The sequence below is a fragment of the Aethalodelphis obliquidens genome, unplaced genomic scaffold (genome assembly GCF_003676395.1).
Source record: "Aethalodelphis obliquidens isolate GAN/ISIS:26980383/991018 unplaced genomic scaffold, ASM367639v1 scaffold58, whole genome shotgun sequence".
Classification (NCBI taxonomy): domain Eukaryota; kingdom Metazoa; phylum Chordata; class Mammalia; order Artiodactyla; family Delphinidae; genus Aethalodelphis; species Aethalodelphis obliquidens.
This window is the reverse complement of record NW_020838002.1, coordinates 10,236,380-10,253,462: the sequence shown is the minus strand read 5'-3', so window position 1 is coordinate 10,253,462 and position 17,083 is coordinate 10,236,380. Positions and strand designations below refer to the sequence as shown.

General features: G+C 39.4%; 1 protein-coding gene across 2 annotated transcripts in view; it reads right to left on the bottom strand.

Moving 5' to 3' along the window:
* The window catches only part of USP32 (ubiquitin specific peptidase 32), a 198,299-nt gene extending 181,501 nt beyond the window's left edge, over positions 1-16,798 (bottom strand). Inside the window, exon 1 of one of the 2 annotated variants that reach the window (XM_027087307.1) lies at positions 16,580-16,798. In XM_027087307.1, the coding sequence (XP_026943108.1) occupies positions 16,580-16,637 (58 nt within the window). In that variant the 5' untranslated portion in view covers positions 16,638-16,798. The remainder of the gene's footprint in view (positions 1-16,579) is intronic. The other variant, XM_027087306.1, reaches the window with a different exon arrangement.
* Positions 16,799-17,083: the final 285 nt, after the last annotated feature.

The following is a 17,083-nucleotide window of genomic DNA, read 5'->3' as shown; positions in this document are numbered from 1 at the left end:
AGCCAGAGCCCCCGAATCAGCTACTCCTTTAACCCCATCCTGTCTCAGCGAAGAACAGTTGCCCTCAGGCAACCTACACGCAGAGGCGGGGCCAAATCCAAAGCTGAACCCCAGGAACTCCGCGAACAAAGAAGAGAAAGGGAAATCTCTCCCAGCAGCCTCGAGAGCAGTGGATTAAATCTCCACAATCAACTTGATGTACCTGCATCTGTGGAATATCTGAATAGACAACAAATCATCCCAAAATTGAGGCGGTGGACTTTGCGAGCAACTGTAGACTTGGGGTCTGCTTTCTGCATCTAATTTGTTCCTGGCTTAATGTTCATCTTAGTTTAGTATTTAGAGTTTATTATCATTGGTAGATTTATTGATTTGGTTGCTCTCTTCCTCCTTTTTTTTTATATATAGATATATATTTTTTTATTTTTCTCTTTTTGTGAGTGTGTATGTTTCTTTCTGTGATTCTGTCTGTATAGCTTTGCTTTTACCATTTGTCCTAGGGTTTTGTCCGTCCGTTTTTTTTGGTTTTGTTTTTGTTTTTTTTAGTATAGTTTTAGCGCTTGTTACCACTGGTGGATTTGTTTTTTGGTTTGGTTGCTCTCTTCTTTCTTTCTTTTTTTTCTTACTTTTTAATTTTTTTATTTTTAAAAATTATTTTTTATTTTAATAACTTTATTTTATTTTATTTATTTTTTCTTTCTTTCTTCCTTTTTTTCCTCCCTTTTCTTCTGAGCCGTGTGGCTGACAGGGTCTTGTTGCTCCGGCCGGGTGTCAGGCCTGTGCCTCTGAGGTGGGAGAGCCGAGTTCAGGACATTGGTCCAGCAGAGAGCTCCTGGCTCCATGTAATATCAAATGGCGAAAGCTCTCCTAGAGATCTCCATCTCAATGCTAAGACCCAGCTCCACTCAACGACCAGCAAGCTACTGTGCTGGACACCCGATGCCAAACAACTAGCAAGACAGGAACATAACCCCACCTATTAGCAGAGAGGCTGCCTAAAATCATAATAAGTTCACAGACACCCCAAAACATACTACTGGACACAGTCCTGCCCACCAGAAAGACAAGATCCAGCCTCACCCACCAGAACACAGGCACTAGTCCTCTCCACCAGGAAGCCTACACAACCCCCTGAACCAACCTTAGCCACTGGGGTCAGACACCAAAAACAACAGGAACTATGAACCTGCAGCCTGCGAAAAGGAGGCCCCAAACACAGTGAGTGAAGCAAAATGAGAAGACAGAGAAACACACAGCAGATGAAGGAGCAAGGTTAAAACCCACCAGACCAAACAAATGAAGAGGAAAAAGGCAGTCTACCTGAAAAAGAATTCAGAATAATGATAGTAAAGATGATCCAAAATCTTGGAAATAGAAAGGAGAAAACACAAGAAATGTTTAACAAGGACCTAGAAGAACTAAAGAAAAAACAAACAATGATCAACAACACAATAAATGAAATTAAAATTCTCTAGAAGGAATCAATAGCAGAATAACTGAGGCAGAAGAATGGATAAGTGACCTGGAAGATAAAATACTGGATATAACTACAGCAGAACAGAATAAAGAAAAAAGAATGAAAAGAATTGAGCACAGTCTCAGAGACGTCTGGGACAACATTAAACGCACCAACATTCGAATTATATGGGTCCCAGAAGAAGAAGAGAAAAAGAAAGGGACTGAGAAAATATTTGAAGAGATTATAGTTGAAAACTTCCCTAATATGGGAAAGGAAATAGTCAATCAAGTCCAGGAAGTGCAGAAAGTCCCATACAGGATAAATCCAAGGAGAAACAAGCCAAGACAAATATTAATCAAACTATCAAAAATTAAATACAAAGAAAAAATATTAAAAGCAGCAAGGAAAAAACAACAAATAACATACTAATATATCCCCATAAGGTTAACAGCTGATCTTTCAGCAGAAACTCTGCAAGCCAGAAGGGAGTGGCAGGACATATTTAAAGTGATGAAAGGGAAAAAACTACAACCAAGATTACTCTACCCAGCAAGGATCTCATTCAAGTTCATTGGAGAAATTAAAACCTTTACAGACAAGCAAAAGCTAAGAGAATTCAGCACCACCAAAGCAGCTTTACAACAAATGCTAAAGGAATTTCTCTAGGCAGGAAACACAAGAGAAGGAAAAGATCTGCAATAACAAACCCTAAAGAATTAAGAAAATGGTAATAGGAACATACATGTCGACAATTACCTTAAATATAAATGGATTAAACGCTCCAACCAAAAGACACAGACTGGCTGAATGGATACAAAAACAAGACCCATATATATGCTGCCTACAAGAGACCCATTTCAACCTAGGGACACATACAAACTGAAAGTGAGGGGATGGAAAGAGATATTCCATGCAAATGGAAATCAAAGGAAAGCTGGAGCAGCACTTCTCATATCAGACAAAATAGACTTTAAAATAAAGACTGTTAAAAGAGACAAAGAAGGACGCTACATAATGATCAAGGGATCAATCCAAGAAGAAGATATAACAATTGTAAATATTTACGCACCCAACATAGGAGCACCTCAATACATAAGGCAAGTGCTAACAGCCATAAAAGGGGAAATCGACAGTAACACAATCACAGTAGGGGACTTTAACACATCACTTTCACCAATGGACAGATCATCCAAAATTAAAATAAATAAGGAAACACAAGCTTTAAATGATACATTAAACAAGATGGACTTAATTGATATTTATAGGACATTCCATCCAAAAAAACCCAGAACACACTTTCTTCTCAAGTGCTTATGGAACATTCTCCAGGACAGATCATATCTTGGGTCACAAATCAAGCCTTGGTAAATTTAAGAAAATTGAAATCGTATCAAGTATCTTTTGTGACCACAACGCTATGAGACTAGATATCAATTACAGGAAAAAAATCTGTAACAAAATACCAACACATGGAGGCTAAACAATACACTACTAAATAACCAAAACACCACTGAAGAAATCAAACAGGAAATCAAAATACACCTAGAAACAAATGACAATGAAACACGACGACCCAAAACATATGGGATGCAGCAAAAGCAGTTCTAAGAGGGAAGTTTATAGCAATACAATCCTACCTCAAGAAACAAGAAACAACTCAAATAAAAAACCTAACCTTACACCTAATGCAATTAGAGAAAGAAGAACAAAAAAACCCCAAAGTTAGCAGAAGGAAAGAAATCATAAAGATCAGATCAGAAATAAATGAAAAAGGAATGAGGAAACAATAGCAAAGATCAAAAACACTAAAAGCTGAATCTTTGAGAAGATAAACAAAAATTGATAAACCATTAGCCAGACACAACAAGAAAAAAAGGGGGAAGACTCAAATCAATAGAATTAGAAATGGAAAAGGAGAAGTAACAACTGACACTGCAGAAATACAAAGGATCATGAGAGATTACTACAAGCAACTCTATGCCAATAAAATGGACAACCTGGAAGAAATGGACAAATTCTTAGAAATGCACAACCTACCAAGACTGAACCAGGAAGAAACAGAAAATATGAACAGACCAATCACAAGTAATGAAATAGAAACTGTGATTTTAAATCTTTTAACAAACAGAAGTCCAGGACCAGACGGCTTCACAGGCGATTTCTATCAAATATGTAGAGAAGAGCTAACACCTATCCTTCTCAAACTCTTCCAAAATATAGCAGAGGGAGGAACACTCCCAAACTCATTCTACAAGGCCACCGTCACCCTGATACCAAAACCAGACAAAGATATCACAAAGAAAGAAAACTAAAGGCCAATATCACTGATGAACATAAATGCAAAAATCCTCAACAAAATATTAGCAAACAGAACCCAACAGCACATTAAAAGGATCATACACCATGATCAAGCGGGGTTTATCCCAGGAATGCAAGGATTCTTCAATATACGCAAATCAATCAATGTGATACACCATATTAACAAACTGAAGGAGAAAAACCATATGATCATCTCAATAGATGCAGAAAAAGCTTTCGACAAAATTCAACACCCATTTATGATAAAAACCCTCCAGAAAGTAGGCATAGAGGGAACCTACCTCAGCATAATAAAGGCCATATATGACAAACCCACAGCCAACATCATCCTCAATGGTGAAAAACTGAAACCATTTCCACTAAGATCAGGAACAAGACAAGGTTGTCCACTCTCACCACTATTATTCAACATAGTTGGAAATTTTAGCCACAGCAATCAGAAAAGAAAAAGAAATGAAAGGAATCCACATCAGAAAAGAAGAAGTAAAGCTGTCACTGTTTGCAGATGACATGATAATATACATAGAGAATCCTAAAGATGCTACCAGAAAACTACTACAGCTAATCAACGAATTTGGTAAAGTAGCAGGATAAAAAATTAATGCACAGAAATCTCTTGCATTGCTATAATGATGAAAAATCTGAAAGAGAAATTAAGAAAACACTCCCATTTACCATTGCAACAAAAAGAATAAAATACCTAGGAATAAACCTACCTAAGGAGACAAAAGACCTGTATGCAGAAAACTATAAGACACTGATGAAAGAAATTAAAGATAATACAAACAGATGGAGAGATATACCATGTTCTTGGATTGGAAGAATCAACATTGTGAAAATGACTGTACCACCCAAAGCAAACTACAGATTCAATGCAATCCCTATCAAACTACCAATGGCATTTATTACAGAACTACAACAAAAAATTTCACAATTTGTATGGAAACACAAAAGATTCCGAAGAGCCAAAGCAATCTTGAGAAAGAAAAACGGAGCTGGAGGAATCAGGCTCCCGGACTCCTGACTATACTACAAAGCTACAGTAATCAAGACAGTATGGTACTGGAACAAAATCAGAAATATAGATCAATGGAACAGGATAGAAAGCCCTGAGATAAACCCACACACATATGGTCACCTTATTTTTGATAAAGGAGGCAAGAATATACAATGGAGAAAAGACAGCCTCTTCAATAAGTAGTGCTGGGAAAACTGGACACTACATGTAAAAGAATGAAATTAGAACACTCCCTAACACCATACACAAAAATAAACTCAAAATGGATTAAAGACCTAAATGTTAGGCCAGACACTATAAAGCTTTTAGAGGAAAACATAGGTAGAACACTCTATGACATAAATCACAGCAAGATCCTTTTTGACCCACCTCCTAGAGAAATGGAAATAAAAACAAAAATAAACAAGGAAACCATAAACAAGACGAAAGACAACCCTCAGAATGGGAGAAAATATTTGCAAATTAAGCAAGTGACAAAGGATTAATCTCCAAAACATACAAGCAATTCATGCAGCTCAATATCAAAAAAAGAAACAACCCATTCCAAAAATGGGCAGAAGACCTAACTAGACATTTCTCCAAAGAAGATATACAAATTGCCAACAAACACATGAAAGAATGCTCAACATCATTAATTATTAGAGAAATGCAAATCAAAACTACAATGAGATATCATCTCACACCGGTCAGAATGGCCATCATCAAAAAATCTACAAACAATAAATGCTGGAGAGGGTGTGGAGAAAAGAGAACCCTCTTGCACTGTTGGTGGGAATGTAAATTGATATAGCCACTATGGAGAACAGTATGGAGGTTCCTTAAAAAACTAAAAATAGAACTACCATACGACCCAGCAATCCCACTACTGGGCATATACCCTGAGAAAACCATAATTCAGAAAGAGACATGGACCACAATGTTCATTGCAGCTCTATTTACAACAGCCAGGACAGGGAAGCAACCTAAGTGTCCATCGACAGATGAATGGATAAAGAAGATGTGGCACATATATATACAATGGAATATTACTCAACCATAAAGAAATGAAATTGAGTTATTTGTAGTGAGGTGGATGGACCTAGAGTCTGTCATACAGAGTGAAGTAAGTCAGAAAGAGAAAAACAAATACCATATGCCAACACATATATATGAAACCTAAAAAACAAACAAACAAAAAGGTTCTGATGAACCTAGGATCGGGACAGGAATAAAGACACAGATGTAGAGAATGGACTTGAGGACACAGGGAGGGGCAAGGGTAAGCTGGGATGAAGTGAGAGAGTGGCATGGACGTATATACACTACCAAATGTAAAATAGATAGCTCTTGGGAACCAGCCGCATAGCACAGGGAGATCAGCTCGGTGCTTTGTGACCACCTAGAGGGGTGGGATAGGGAGGGTGGGAGGGAGATGCAAGAGGGAGGAGATATGGGGATATATGTATATATATATATAGCTGATTCACTTTGTTATGAAGCAGAAACTAACACACCATTGTAAAGCAATTATACTCCAATAAAGATTTTTTAGAAAACTAAAAATTAAAAAAAAAAAAGTTCGCATGCCACAACTAAGGAGCCCACGAGCCCCCACTAAGGAACCAGCGAACCGCAACCAAGGAGCCCACAAGCCGCAACGAATGAGCCACCTGCCACAACTAAGACCTGGCGCAACCGAATAAATTAAATAAATAAATATTTTTAAAAGAAATCTACTACTCCTTGCATATAAGGTCATGTTTCTGTTTTCCTTCGTATCTTCTACAGAGTGCTTTGTGGATTCATGTAATTTTAGTTTAGGCCAGTTTTTCACCCAATTTTAAATGTTTATATTCCTGGAACATTTAAATAGTTGCATAAATGTCATGAAACAACCATAATTTATCCTGTAAAAATACAATTTACCAGATTATTACTACTAGCTTTATTCTGTAAGCTTTCTCCTTTATTCAAAAGGCACTAAGTTGTCCCATTCATTCAGTCAACATTTTAATAAGCCCTACCAGGCACCTTCTAGACCCCAGAGCTCTCATTCTGAAGGATTTCAGAACTCAACATAAAGTAGAGGAGACAGCCAATTAAACCAGCAGCTATAATGCAGCAGAATAACTACTATAATAAAAGTATATTACAGCAGGAGAGAAAGTAGGAGCAATATCAGGGAAGGCTTCTAAAAGGACTTGATGCCTGCGTTTAGTTTTGATGGATGAGGATCTAGTAAGGCAGATAGTTCAGGGAGAAAGATGCATGTAAATTCATTGATGAGCATGTACTTCATGCCAGCCTCTATGTCAGCTTCTAGAAATGAAAATAATACATTGACGCTAATTCAAGATACTAGTAATCTTCTCAAGAATTTACTTCATAGAGAAAAGGCTTAAAATTTGGTCTTAAAAATGAGTTCACACTCAATTTTTTTTTAATGAGTTCACTGTGCACAAAAAAGTAAATATTGCATGATTCTATTCATACGAGACTCAAAAATAAGCAAAACTAATCTACAGTGATAGAAGTCAAAACAATGGTTACCTCTGAAGGGCAGTATCAACTGGGAGAGGTTAGGAGGGAACCTACTGGGGCAGTGGGAATGTTCTTTATCTTGGTTTTGCATGGTGGTTACTTGGGTACATACCTAAAATTTCATCAAGCTGTACAGTGAGATTTTGTTGTATGTAAGTAATGAAGGGAGGCATTCCCAGATCTAGGAAGCAGCATTTTCAAAGGCACAGAGTATTCAGACAAGGACCAAATCACAGAAGCTACCAGGGCTTGCCATGCTAAAAAGACTGACTTCAAACCATGTGTACCTTCCACTGAAAGGCACTTGAGTAAAATGACCAGATGTACATTTCAGAAAGACTATTCCAGATGTATAATGGATTGGAGGGGTACGAGACTAATAGTCCAGGGGACAGATGAAGCCCTTTTCTAAAGCAGTAACTTTAAAGGTGGAGAAGAAACAGAAGATAATAAGAAGGTAGCACCAAAAGGACACTGTGACTGATTAAATGTGAACAGAGGAAAGAAAGAGTCTCAACTGATGACTAGGTTTCTGGCTTGGGCCCGAAGTTGCATTTAGTTTTGGACTCTACTTAAATAATATAAGAAACATGCTCCACTCAAAATGGAACATTTTTCTATGAGATGTTATTCATTGCCAAGTGTTCATTCAGTTGATGTCCTATTTTCCTTTATTATTTAAATATATTTGCTTGGGACTTCCCTGGGTGGTGCAGTGGTTAGAAATCTGCCTGCCAATGCAGGGGACACGGGTTCGAGCACTGGTCCTGGAAGATCCCACATGCCACGGCGCAACTAAGCCCGTGCGCCACAACTACTGAGCCTGCACTCTGAAGCCTAAGAGCCACAACTACTGAGGTCCATGCACCTAGAGCCCGTGCTCCGCAATGGGAGAGGCCAGCGCAATGAGAAGCCCGCACACTAGCCCCCACTCGCCACAACTAGAGAGGGCCCACGCGCAGCAACGAAGACCCAACACAGCTATAAATAAAAATTTTTAAAAATAAATATATTTGCTTGGCAATCATCTGTCAACTTCAATTTGAATCTCCATGGTACCAGCGATGTGACAATATAAAATGTTTCCACCATTAGGTAATTGCTCCTTACTACACCTCTAAGCCTACAAAGAATAAGCAATTTGTCCCTCCATAATCAGCTGTAAAGAAGTATTCTCAAGTCAGCATCTCTGACGAAATGAATAACTTCTGATCTATAAAATTCTATACAGTGAAGGATTTCATTTATAGATGCTTACATAAACTAAAGAATCTCTAAACCAAATTTATTAATCAAACAACTGTTCCAAACCCACCACAGCTTCCTACCACAGCTACTCACCAACAGATTCCAAAACCAACTTTAAAGCAGAGCCCAAAATGACATAATAACATGCCTAATACAACTAACTTTTTAAAAGCAAAAGATGCATTTAAATACATATATACTATAGATAAGAAAACATGAGTTTTAAGCCTCTGGGCACACACACATGAGCACACACACATATCCGAACCAATTTTCCTCTAAAAATTCAATCTGGTTTTCAGAAAAGATTGCTTTGATATGTAATTCACTCATTCAACAAATATGTATTGATTAGCTAATGTGTGACAGGCAGTGTGCAAGTGCTAGGAATACAGCAGTGAGTAAGACACGCCCCCACCCTCATGGAGTTTTATACCCTAGTGGTATATGATCCTGAAAACTGTATTCTGGGGCAATGTCTTCCTCCTACCCCAGTCTCTAAGTGAACACTGCAGTGAATCTGCCCTGAGCCTTAAATTAAGATCCACATGACTGAAGATTAAGTATAAGGATTATTAAAAAGGAACTTCAAAATAATTAGTTGGTAAAAACATAGAAGGCCTCTCGGAAATTAAAAAGTAGAGATATAAGAATTATTTTTAAAAAAGCACCAGACTGGGGACTTCCCTGATGGTCCAGTGGTTAAGACTCTGTGCTTCCACTGCAGGGGGCACAGGTTCGATCCCTGTCCACTGCCCGGAGGGCGGGTTCGATCCCTGGTCAGGGAACCAAGATCCCGCAAGCTGCGCAGTGGTGTCCCACCAAAATGGAAAAGTAAATCAAGAAAGAGGAAACAAAGAATACAGACAACAGGATCCAACACAGGACAGCGAAGGAAATCCCCAGAATAATGGTGAGGAAGATCCCAGGATGGCAGCCATGCTTTAAGCACAAAGGCAAAAGGTACAGATTGGAGCAGGCCAGAAAGTTCCAGGAAAAGTTTTTTCTAATATGGTGAACTGAGTGAACACCTGATGTATATTAACATATGGAGTAGGGACTTCCCTGGTGGTGCAGTGGTTGAGAATCCACCTGCCAATGCAGGCGACACAGTTTCGATCCCTGGTCTGGGAAGATCGCACATGTCGCGGAGCAACTAAGCCCCTGAGCAACTAAGCCCCTGAACCACAACTGCTGAGCCCTCAACCTAGAGCCTGCGAGACACAACTACTGAGCCCGCGTGCCATAACCACTGAAGCCCGCGTGTCTAGAGCCCGTGCTCCTCAACAAGAGAAGCCACGACAATGAGAAGCCCACGCACAGCAACGAAGAATAGCCCCCGCTCGTCGCAACTAGAGAAAGCCCACGTGCAGCAACGAAGACCCAATGCAGCCAAAAATAAATAAAATAAATTTTTTAAAAAATAAAAAAAATAAATCACTTCAAAAAAATCACTTCATGAGCAAAATTATTAAATATTATATATTACTGAAAGACATTCTTAAGAGTTCATAAACATAATACTTACCTCCATACTAGTCTCTCAATGACTACTCAGGACTTTACATTATTAGGTATGAACTTAAATATCTGAACTAAACAGACAAAATTACATATTACTTTTAAGGCTCCCAGGTTCTTAACTATGATTCAAAACCTTTAGCAATTTTTTTCAAAGATTTTTAAAGCTGATGAAAGGAAAAGAAATTCTGAGATGGATTGCTCAGTATACTCAATCCCTGTCAATACTCCACTCTTTACCCCCCAACCTCACAAACATTATGCAGTTCTCCAAATCTTCTCTCCGTCATTTGTATATTCACCCAGTCATGCAATATTTGCTGAGCACAAAATACACCAGGCACTGAACCTATCTTGGCACTGGGGATTCAGCATCATGACTGATGATAAACATGATAATCACAAATTATGAACTATACAGAATAGTGCAATACTGACAGAAGACCACTTCATATAAGATGATAAGAAAAGGCCAAGCTGAGGCAACCAGAGTTAGGACTTCAGGTACGAAGAATGAGCCAGATATGTGAAAATTTGTAAACAGCCTTTCCCGACTGAGAGGAAAACAGCCCGAGAAGAAAGGAATGACAGGATCTGATTTGAATTTTAAGATTACACTGGCCGCTGTGTGAAACTGGGAAACCACTGCATGGTATCTTAGCAAGAGATGATGGCAGCTGGGACTAGAGTAGTAGCAGTGAAGATGAGAAGTCAACAGACTGGACTGGATACCAAACTACATGACTAGGCAACAGACTCAAACTGGGGATAAGAGGTTAGGTCAGATAGTGAAAGAGCGGAACTAAGGATGTCTATAGATTTTTGGCTTTACCCACTGTGTTGGAATAGTGGTGCCATTTACTGTCACGGGAAAGACTAGGAGAGGCCTACCTTGATAGAAGGGCCTTTTCACGATGCAATCTCTATAAACTCTTTTACAAGTCATTAGGAAAAGGCAAGACACCACAGCAAACCTTGAAAGTTTTTTCTGCAAGGGGTAAGATGCTAAGACATTCTAACTTTACAGAAATGAAAGAGGAGAACTTCATTTTAGCAAAGATAGTATAGTAAAACCTCATTTTAGCACAGATTTGCTCTTAATGCAGTCCAGTATCAAGGACTCCAACAACCATCAATTTTCCTGAACCTTGTTCACAAGATAGTGATGAACTTGGGATTCCTCTAAAGTAAAAAGAGCCTTATGTTAATATTAAATCCCTAATGAAAAGGGGTGACAAGGGAAAGCCTTTATCTTTGAACAGATGGGTCTTCTAACAGACAGGTCTCTGACTATAACAGTAAATACCATAAAGCTAGTTTTATCAGGCTTTTGGGTCAGTAATTAACTATCCACCTCTGACCTCCAAGAGCTCTTTATTATTAGAAGAAAGGAAAGAGGCTGAGTGGGTGGCTCAATTTAAACATAAATATCATGAAGCCCAAAAGGTAAAAGCAGAAGCATAAACAAGCCCTGAAAAGAGAAGCAATGCTTTCTGGAAACAGTATGGAAAGAACTGTCATCAACAAGGACCTATTGTATAGCACAGGGAACTCTACTCAATATTCTGTAATAACCTTAATGGGAAAAGAATCTGAAAAAGAACAGATATATGTATATGTATAACTGAATCACTTTGCTGTACACCTGAAACTAACACATTGTAAATCAACTATACTCCAATAAAAAATAAAAATTTTTTAATAATTTTTTTAAAAGTTTAAAGATATTTAAAAAAAAAACAACTGTCAGTCCCATCTTAGCCTTCTCAGTACTACTATCAAACCACCAACTTTTAATTTATAAATAAAAACCTCTTCACCTCTGCAGCTGTTTAACATTGGAGCTTCTAAACTCTCAGCATTAATCTCTAGTGCTCCAAAAACAGATTTTCTATAGCTACAGCAACAATAATAATCATTTCCCTAACTTTTCCTGGGACCTATCATAAAATCAAGTGCCAGAATTCTTCCCTGTCTCCTGAGAAAACACCTGCCTGTTGGTTGGTCACCACATTCCCAAGTCTAAGTGACTTACACATCTTTCTGGAAGGCAACCCTGAATGCTGTCACTGTGAAGTCTCACTAACCAAGCACAAAGACAAACAATGAACAACAAACAACAGCTGTTCAGTTTGGTAAATGGGGAGGCCATTAACCATCAAGTGATGTCACCTCATTCTGCTCATTCCCCCCCATATCCAGGGTTCATTGGTGTATTTATCTCCTCTTTGTCACTGACACTTCATATGGAGTGTCAAACTGGAGATTATGAAGAATAGAACCTTTGTAACTACTTAGGTGACTAAATATAAGCAGACTAATTTAAAATTGCCCTGTTGTCCTCCTTTACATATAATAACAGCTGGCGAGGCATACTTGAAAAAGGCTTGACCCAAACCTACCATTCCACACTAATGCTAGAGCGTTCACTCGTAAATTTAGCAAATTTAGATGAAGGCAAATCAGTGCTTTAATAAAAGAGAATAGTGCATCCCAGAAGGTACCAACTGTGAAATTCAATTTCCATTTATACAATGATATTTTATACTAAACCAGCTAACATCACATCATAGGTAGTATAATACTAATGAAATTTTAATATTAATACTACAAAACATGGAGAATAAAATCTTGGTTGGGGAGTCAATGTTTTAGAGCATGTTAGGGTTGGTGGATAAGCAAAATGAAAAGTTCTGAAATCCTCAACTATTACATGCCTAATTATTCCACTAGCAAACACAACAACCTTTAAGTGACTAGGAAATTAAATTCTTTAATAAACAATTAATTGAGCACATACTATGAAATAAGTATGGTGATAGGGCACTTCCAGATCACCAAATACTCCCACACACACTCCGCATTCCTACAGTACTCCCTTCTATAGCACTGGAGCACTTAATATACTGCATGTTAATCATTTATAAATTAAATACATATATACTACATTTTGAAAATATTATGCCCATTAATCAAAAAAACACAAAAAAAGAATCTTAACATAGAAGTTCTAATATTTTATTCCCACTTGCCATGGACAGTCCTACACACACCTTACAATATATACTGTACACTTCAGTGGAGATCATTGACCCAGGCTATAGGAGAGGGGTCTTAGTCATCTCTGTTTCTTCAGTGTCTGAGTCATAGACAGCTCAGTAAAAATTTGCTGAATGTATGAGCAAACAGACACTTGAAAAAGTGAATCCACAACATAACTTTTTGACATCAGCCAGCTGCTTAGTCTAATACAAGTGCCAAATTCTACTTAAAGAAAGGGATTAGAAGAAATTTACCTACTGTATTTTATTACTACAATTTAAAAGCTAAGGACAATTTTAATTCAGCTAATTCTTAATTTTTAAAAAAAAGCCTTATAATTCTGTTTCCAGAATGATGCAAGGAAGGAAGAGAGGAGCAGGAAGAAAGAATTAAAGAACTGGAGAAGATTTTTTAAGGTTTCTTGAGAGTTCTGAAATGCTCTAAACTGCAATTCCTTTCATTCAATGTTTTTTTATTGCTATGTTCCAAGCACTTAGAATACATTTTTAGAAATACACAGCCACAAACTTAAGATGCAATAAGGAAATGAAGTAAAGAGATGAAGAACTTAGATGCTAAAATTCTCACTATCCATAAAGTACAGTAATACTGTACTTTAGAAAATACATGCAATTGAACCAGAGTCAAGCCTTCAAAGGAAAGCTTGTGTTCTATTTAAGAAAGATAGATACAAGCCAAAAGTAAAAGCTACCGCTAATACATCTCCCTTAAAGAAAAAAAAGAAAGTTAAGGTATATTTTAAGGAAATTATTTTTATTAAACTGATATACAGTGTAGCTAAAATAGTATGCAAAACCAATCTTTCTAATTTCTAGAGCTTCTGAAATGTAAATGAGAAGTCACTAGCCTGCCCTTTCAGTAGGAGTTATCTGTCACATAACACTCCATTTCCAAGGCCTCATTTTGCAAGATAAACTGCTTGTAACTCCATATTTGTAGGTGGCAATATGTACTTGATATTTTTTTAATACTGTCTAATTGTGGTTAGGCATTATTTAGTGCTCAGTACTTTTAAGTAGGTATTTCAGTATTTTTAAGTACTTTTAAGTACTTTTAAGTAGGTATTTCTTAAGCAGGTATTTAAGTAGGTATACTTCAGTACTTTTAAGTAGGTATTCCAAGCAAGTAGGTATTTCAGTAGTTTATCAAGCTTGCTTTTTACTTGTACAATGATTCATATAACACACAACGTGTATTTCTCCAATCCTTTGCTCCTTGCCATTCACCTTATACAATATAAGCAAGCAGCTAAGACTAAGGATGGAAGGTCCAGTACCTATTTACATTATTCACATGCCCCAAAAAAGTTCTCAAACTATTTTCTAGCTCTATCAAAAGCTTTATTAATTCCTTCTATAACCTTACTAAAAAAAATTCTATATCAAAATCTGACATTTACTAGCGTAAACAGTATCATATTCAAAAGAACTACCCACTTTATAAAAGAAAAAGCTGCTGGTTTACATTTAGAAATGCTATGTTATCAACTTGCTTCTCTTTCTCGCCTTAGTTTTCCTCTGCAGCAAAAATGATAAAACAAATTCATTCAAACAACAGTTAAATAAGGTTTTAACAAATATTTTGCTACCTCTTCAAATATATGCTTTAAAATTCAACAAGCAGACACTTCCTAACAAATTGAACAAATACCTTCGGTCAAATCACTTTAAAATACACCAACTATTAATTTCGTTTATATTTACAAAGGTAGAATATTAGTTTTATATGAAAGTAGGCAGGCTAGAGTTGGATAAAAGTTTAATTTCAGAATTCCTTAATGCCAGCCAAAACACCCTCAAACTTAAGAAACTAAACACTTCTAAACCTTGAAGCTGAAATCAGTTTGACTGATGTCCTCTTTCATGCCATGTAAGCCATTGTCTAATAGAGGCCAGACCTGTCAGGTTCAACAGCATCCCAGAAATGACTAGCCTTCTAGAGCTGGAAACACATCAAGAATTTGGAATATTTCTCATATTGAAGAAAGGAAAAAAGTTCAAGTGAGATTGTCCCTAAGAACAATCAGCATTCTGTTCCACATGGAAAAAAAAAAAAAAGACCTAAAAAGCATATTTTTGTTATTCTGGTCAGTCCACAAGAATATATCAAAATTCTGTATCTATTTTCAGGTGATGGCCCACTGAACTTACCCCTTTCCTTCCTACACATGAACAAGAGTTCACTATTAAATTCTCATTTTGAATGCCTGTCTTGTAATCTAGATTTTTTATTTTATATCTTTAGCTACTAAAACCATCACCTGGAGCACGGCTGGTTTCTTGACTTAGAAACCTGTTACCAATAATGCCTAGCACCTAAGCTGCTTAATGTTTTTCACTTCTTACCAAGAAAATCCATTAAATGTCGAAAAGAAATAAATACAAGCGCGCGCGCACGCGCGCGCGCGCACACACACACACACACACACACACACACACAGAAATCCCAGTCATGAAAAATTAAGTCACATTCTGGCCATAAACCGTGCAATTGACACTTCGAGTTAGCGTGTGCCTTAGTGATCACGGACAGCGGTATCAGAGTAAGTGATAGGGGGTTGGAGGTGGCTGACAACATACAGTGCATCAGAGCCAATAAGCAGCAGGCTAGGACTGACAGCAAGGCCGGTCTCTAAAGGGAGCTATAACACAATATCAGAATGCTGGATTTCCGAATGCCATTTTATGGGGAAGGAGGGGATGAGAACTGGGGATCAAGTGCAATGAAAGGCTCTGACCAATGTTTGAGGCGATGAAACCGAAGACAAGGTCTTCTGGCAACACCAGCTGTCCAGTCTCATCTCACCTCAAACACAACTCAATTTCAGGTCGTTCTTATCAAAGTCAGCTGCTCAAAGGGTGAGGGGGTGGCAGGCAGGGGATGGTGACAGCCCCCAAGAGACTGCCAAAAGCCCTTGGAAAAGGCAGAGACACTACAATTGGAAGGGGCTTGAAGGGGCTTCTACTTCGCAAAAGGAGGGCTTTGCAGGCGCCTCCCCTCTCCCTTTCCAGCCGGGGTTGTTAGGTAGGAGGTTAGGATGTTGCTGGAGGGTTTATGAAGGAGTGATAGGAGAAAATGGCAGTAAAGGATGAGGGGGGCTGGAAGGGCTGGTGCCACCCAAGAAAAGGTGGGAGGAGGGACTTCCCTGGACACATCCAGGATAACAACGCCACCACAGAGCAAGGGCAGTGCCCTGCTAGCGCCTGACACCCCTCTCTCTGGGAAAGCTTCGCCCCCGTCCACACGATCCCAATCCCCAAACACTGCTCCCACCCGACCCTTCTCCCCCACGCTATCCCCATCGTGGCCTCCTTTCCCTTCCGCCTCAGGCCCCACGCCCTCAAGCTCCCCTCCCCTTCCCCGGTCACCCACCCTCAGGGCAGCCCGTCGCCGGCCTCCCCGGCAGCTCGCCCAGACCCCTCCCCCCTCACCTCTCCTCAGCGCCTCCTCGTAGCTGAGGAATCCGATCCGTGACTCCTTGGCGCCCATGCTCCCCTCATCCCCTCGGCTGGGGGTCGGAGCCCGATCTCGCCCCCACCCCCCTCCCGCCTTCTCCTCGGCGTCCCGGGCAGACGGTGTTGGCGTCCCCCGGCCTCCTCCTCCCCCCACACTAACAAGTGCGGCTTCTGCCCCGGCGGCTCCTCCCGGCCGCCGCCACCGCCTCCATGCCGAATCACGTGACCCGCTCCCACCCCGCCCCCTTCCCCTCCCTCTTACTCCGCCCTTCTCCTCTCTCCTCCCCTCCCTTTCCTTCCCTCCTCACGCCCTCTTCCCTCCCCCGCCTCCCGCCTGCCCCGCCGAGGGTCACCTGACCCAATGGCCGGGGATTGTTCCGGGTAATGGCCGCCAGGGACCACCCACCCCGCCCCGCCGCGCGCAGGGGCGTAGGGGCGGAGCCAGACCTCGCGCGTAACGCATCATCGCCACCTTCCGGC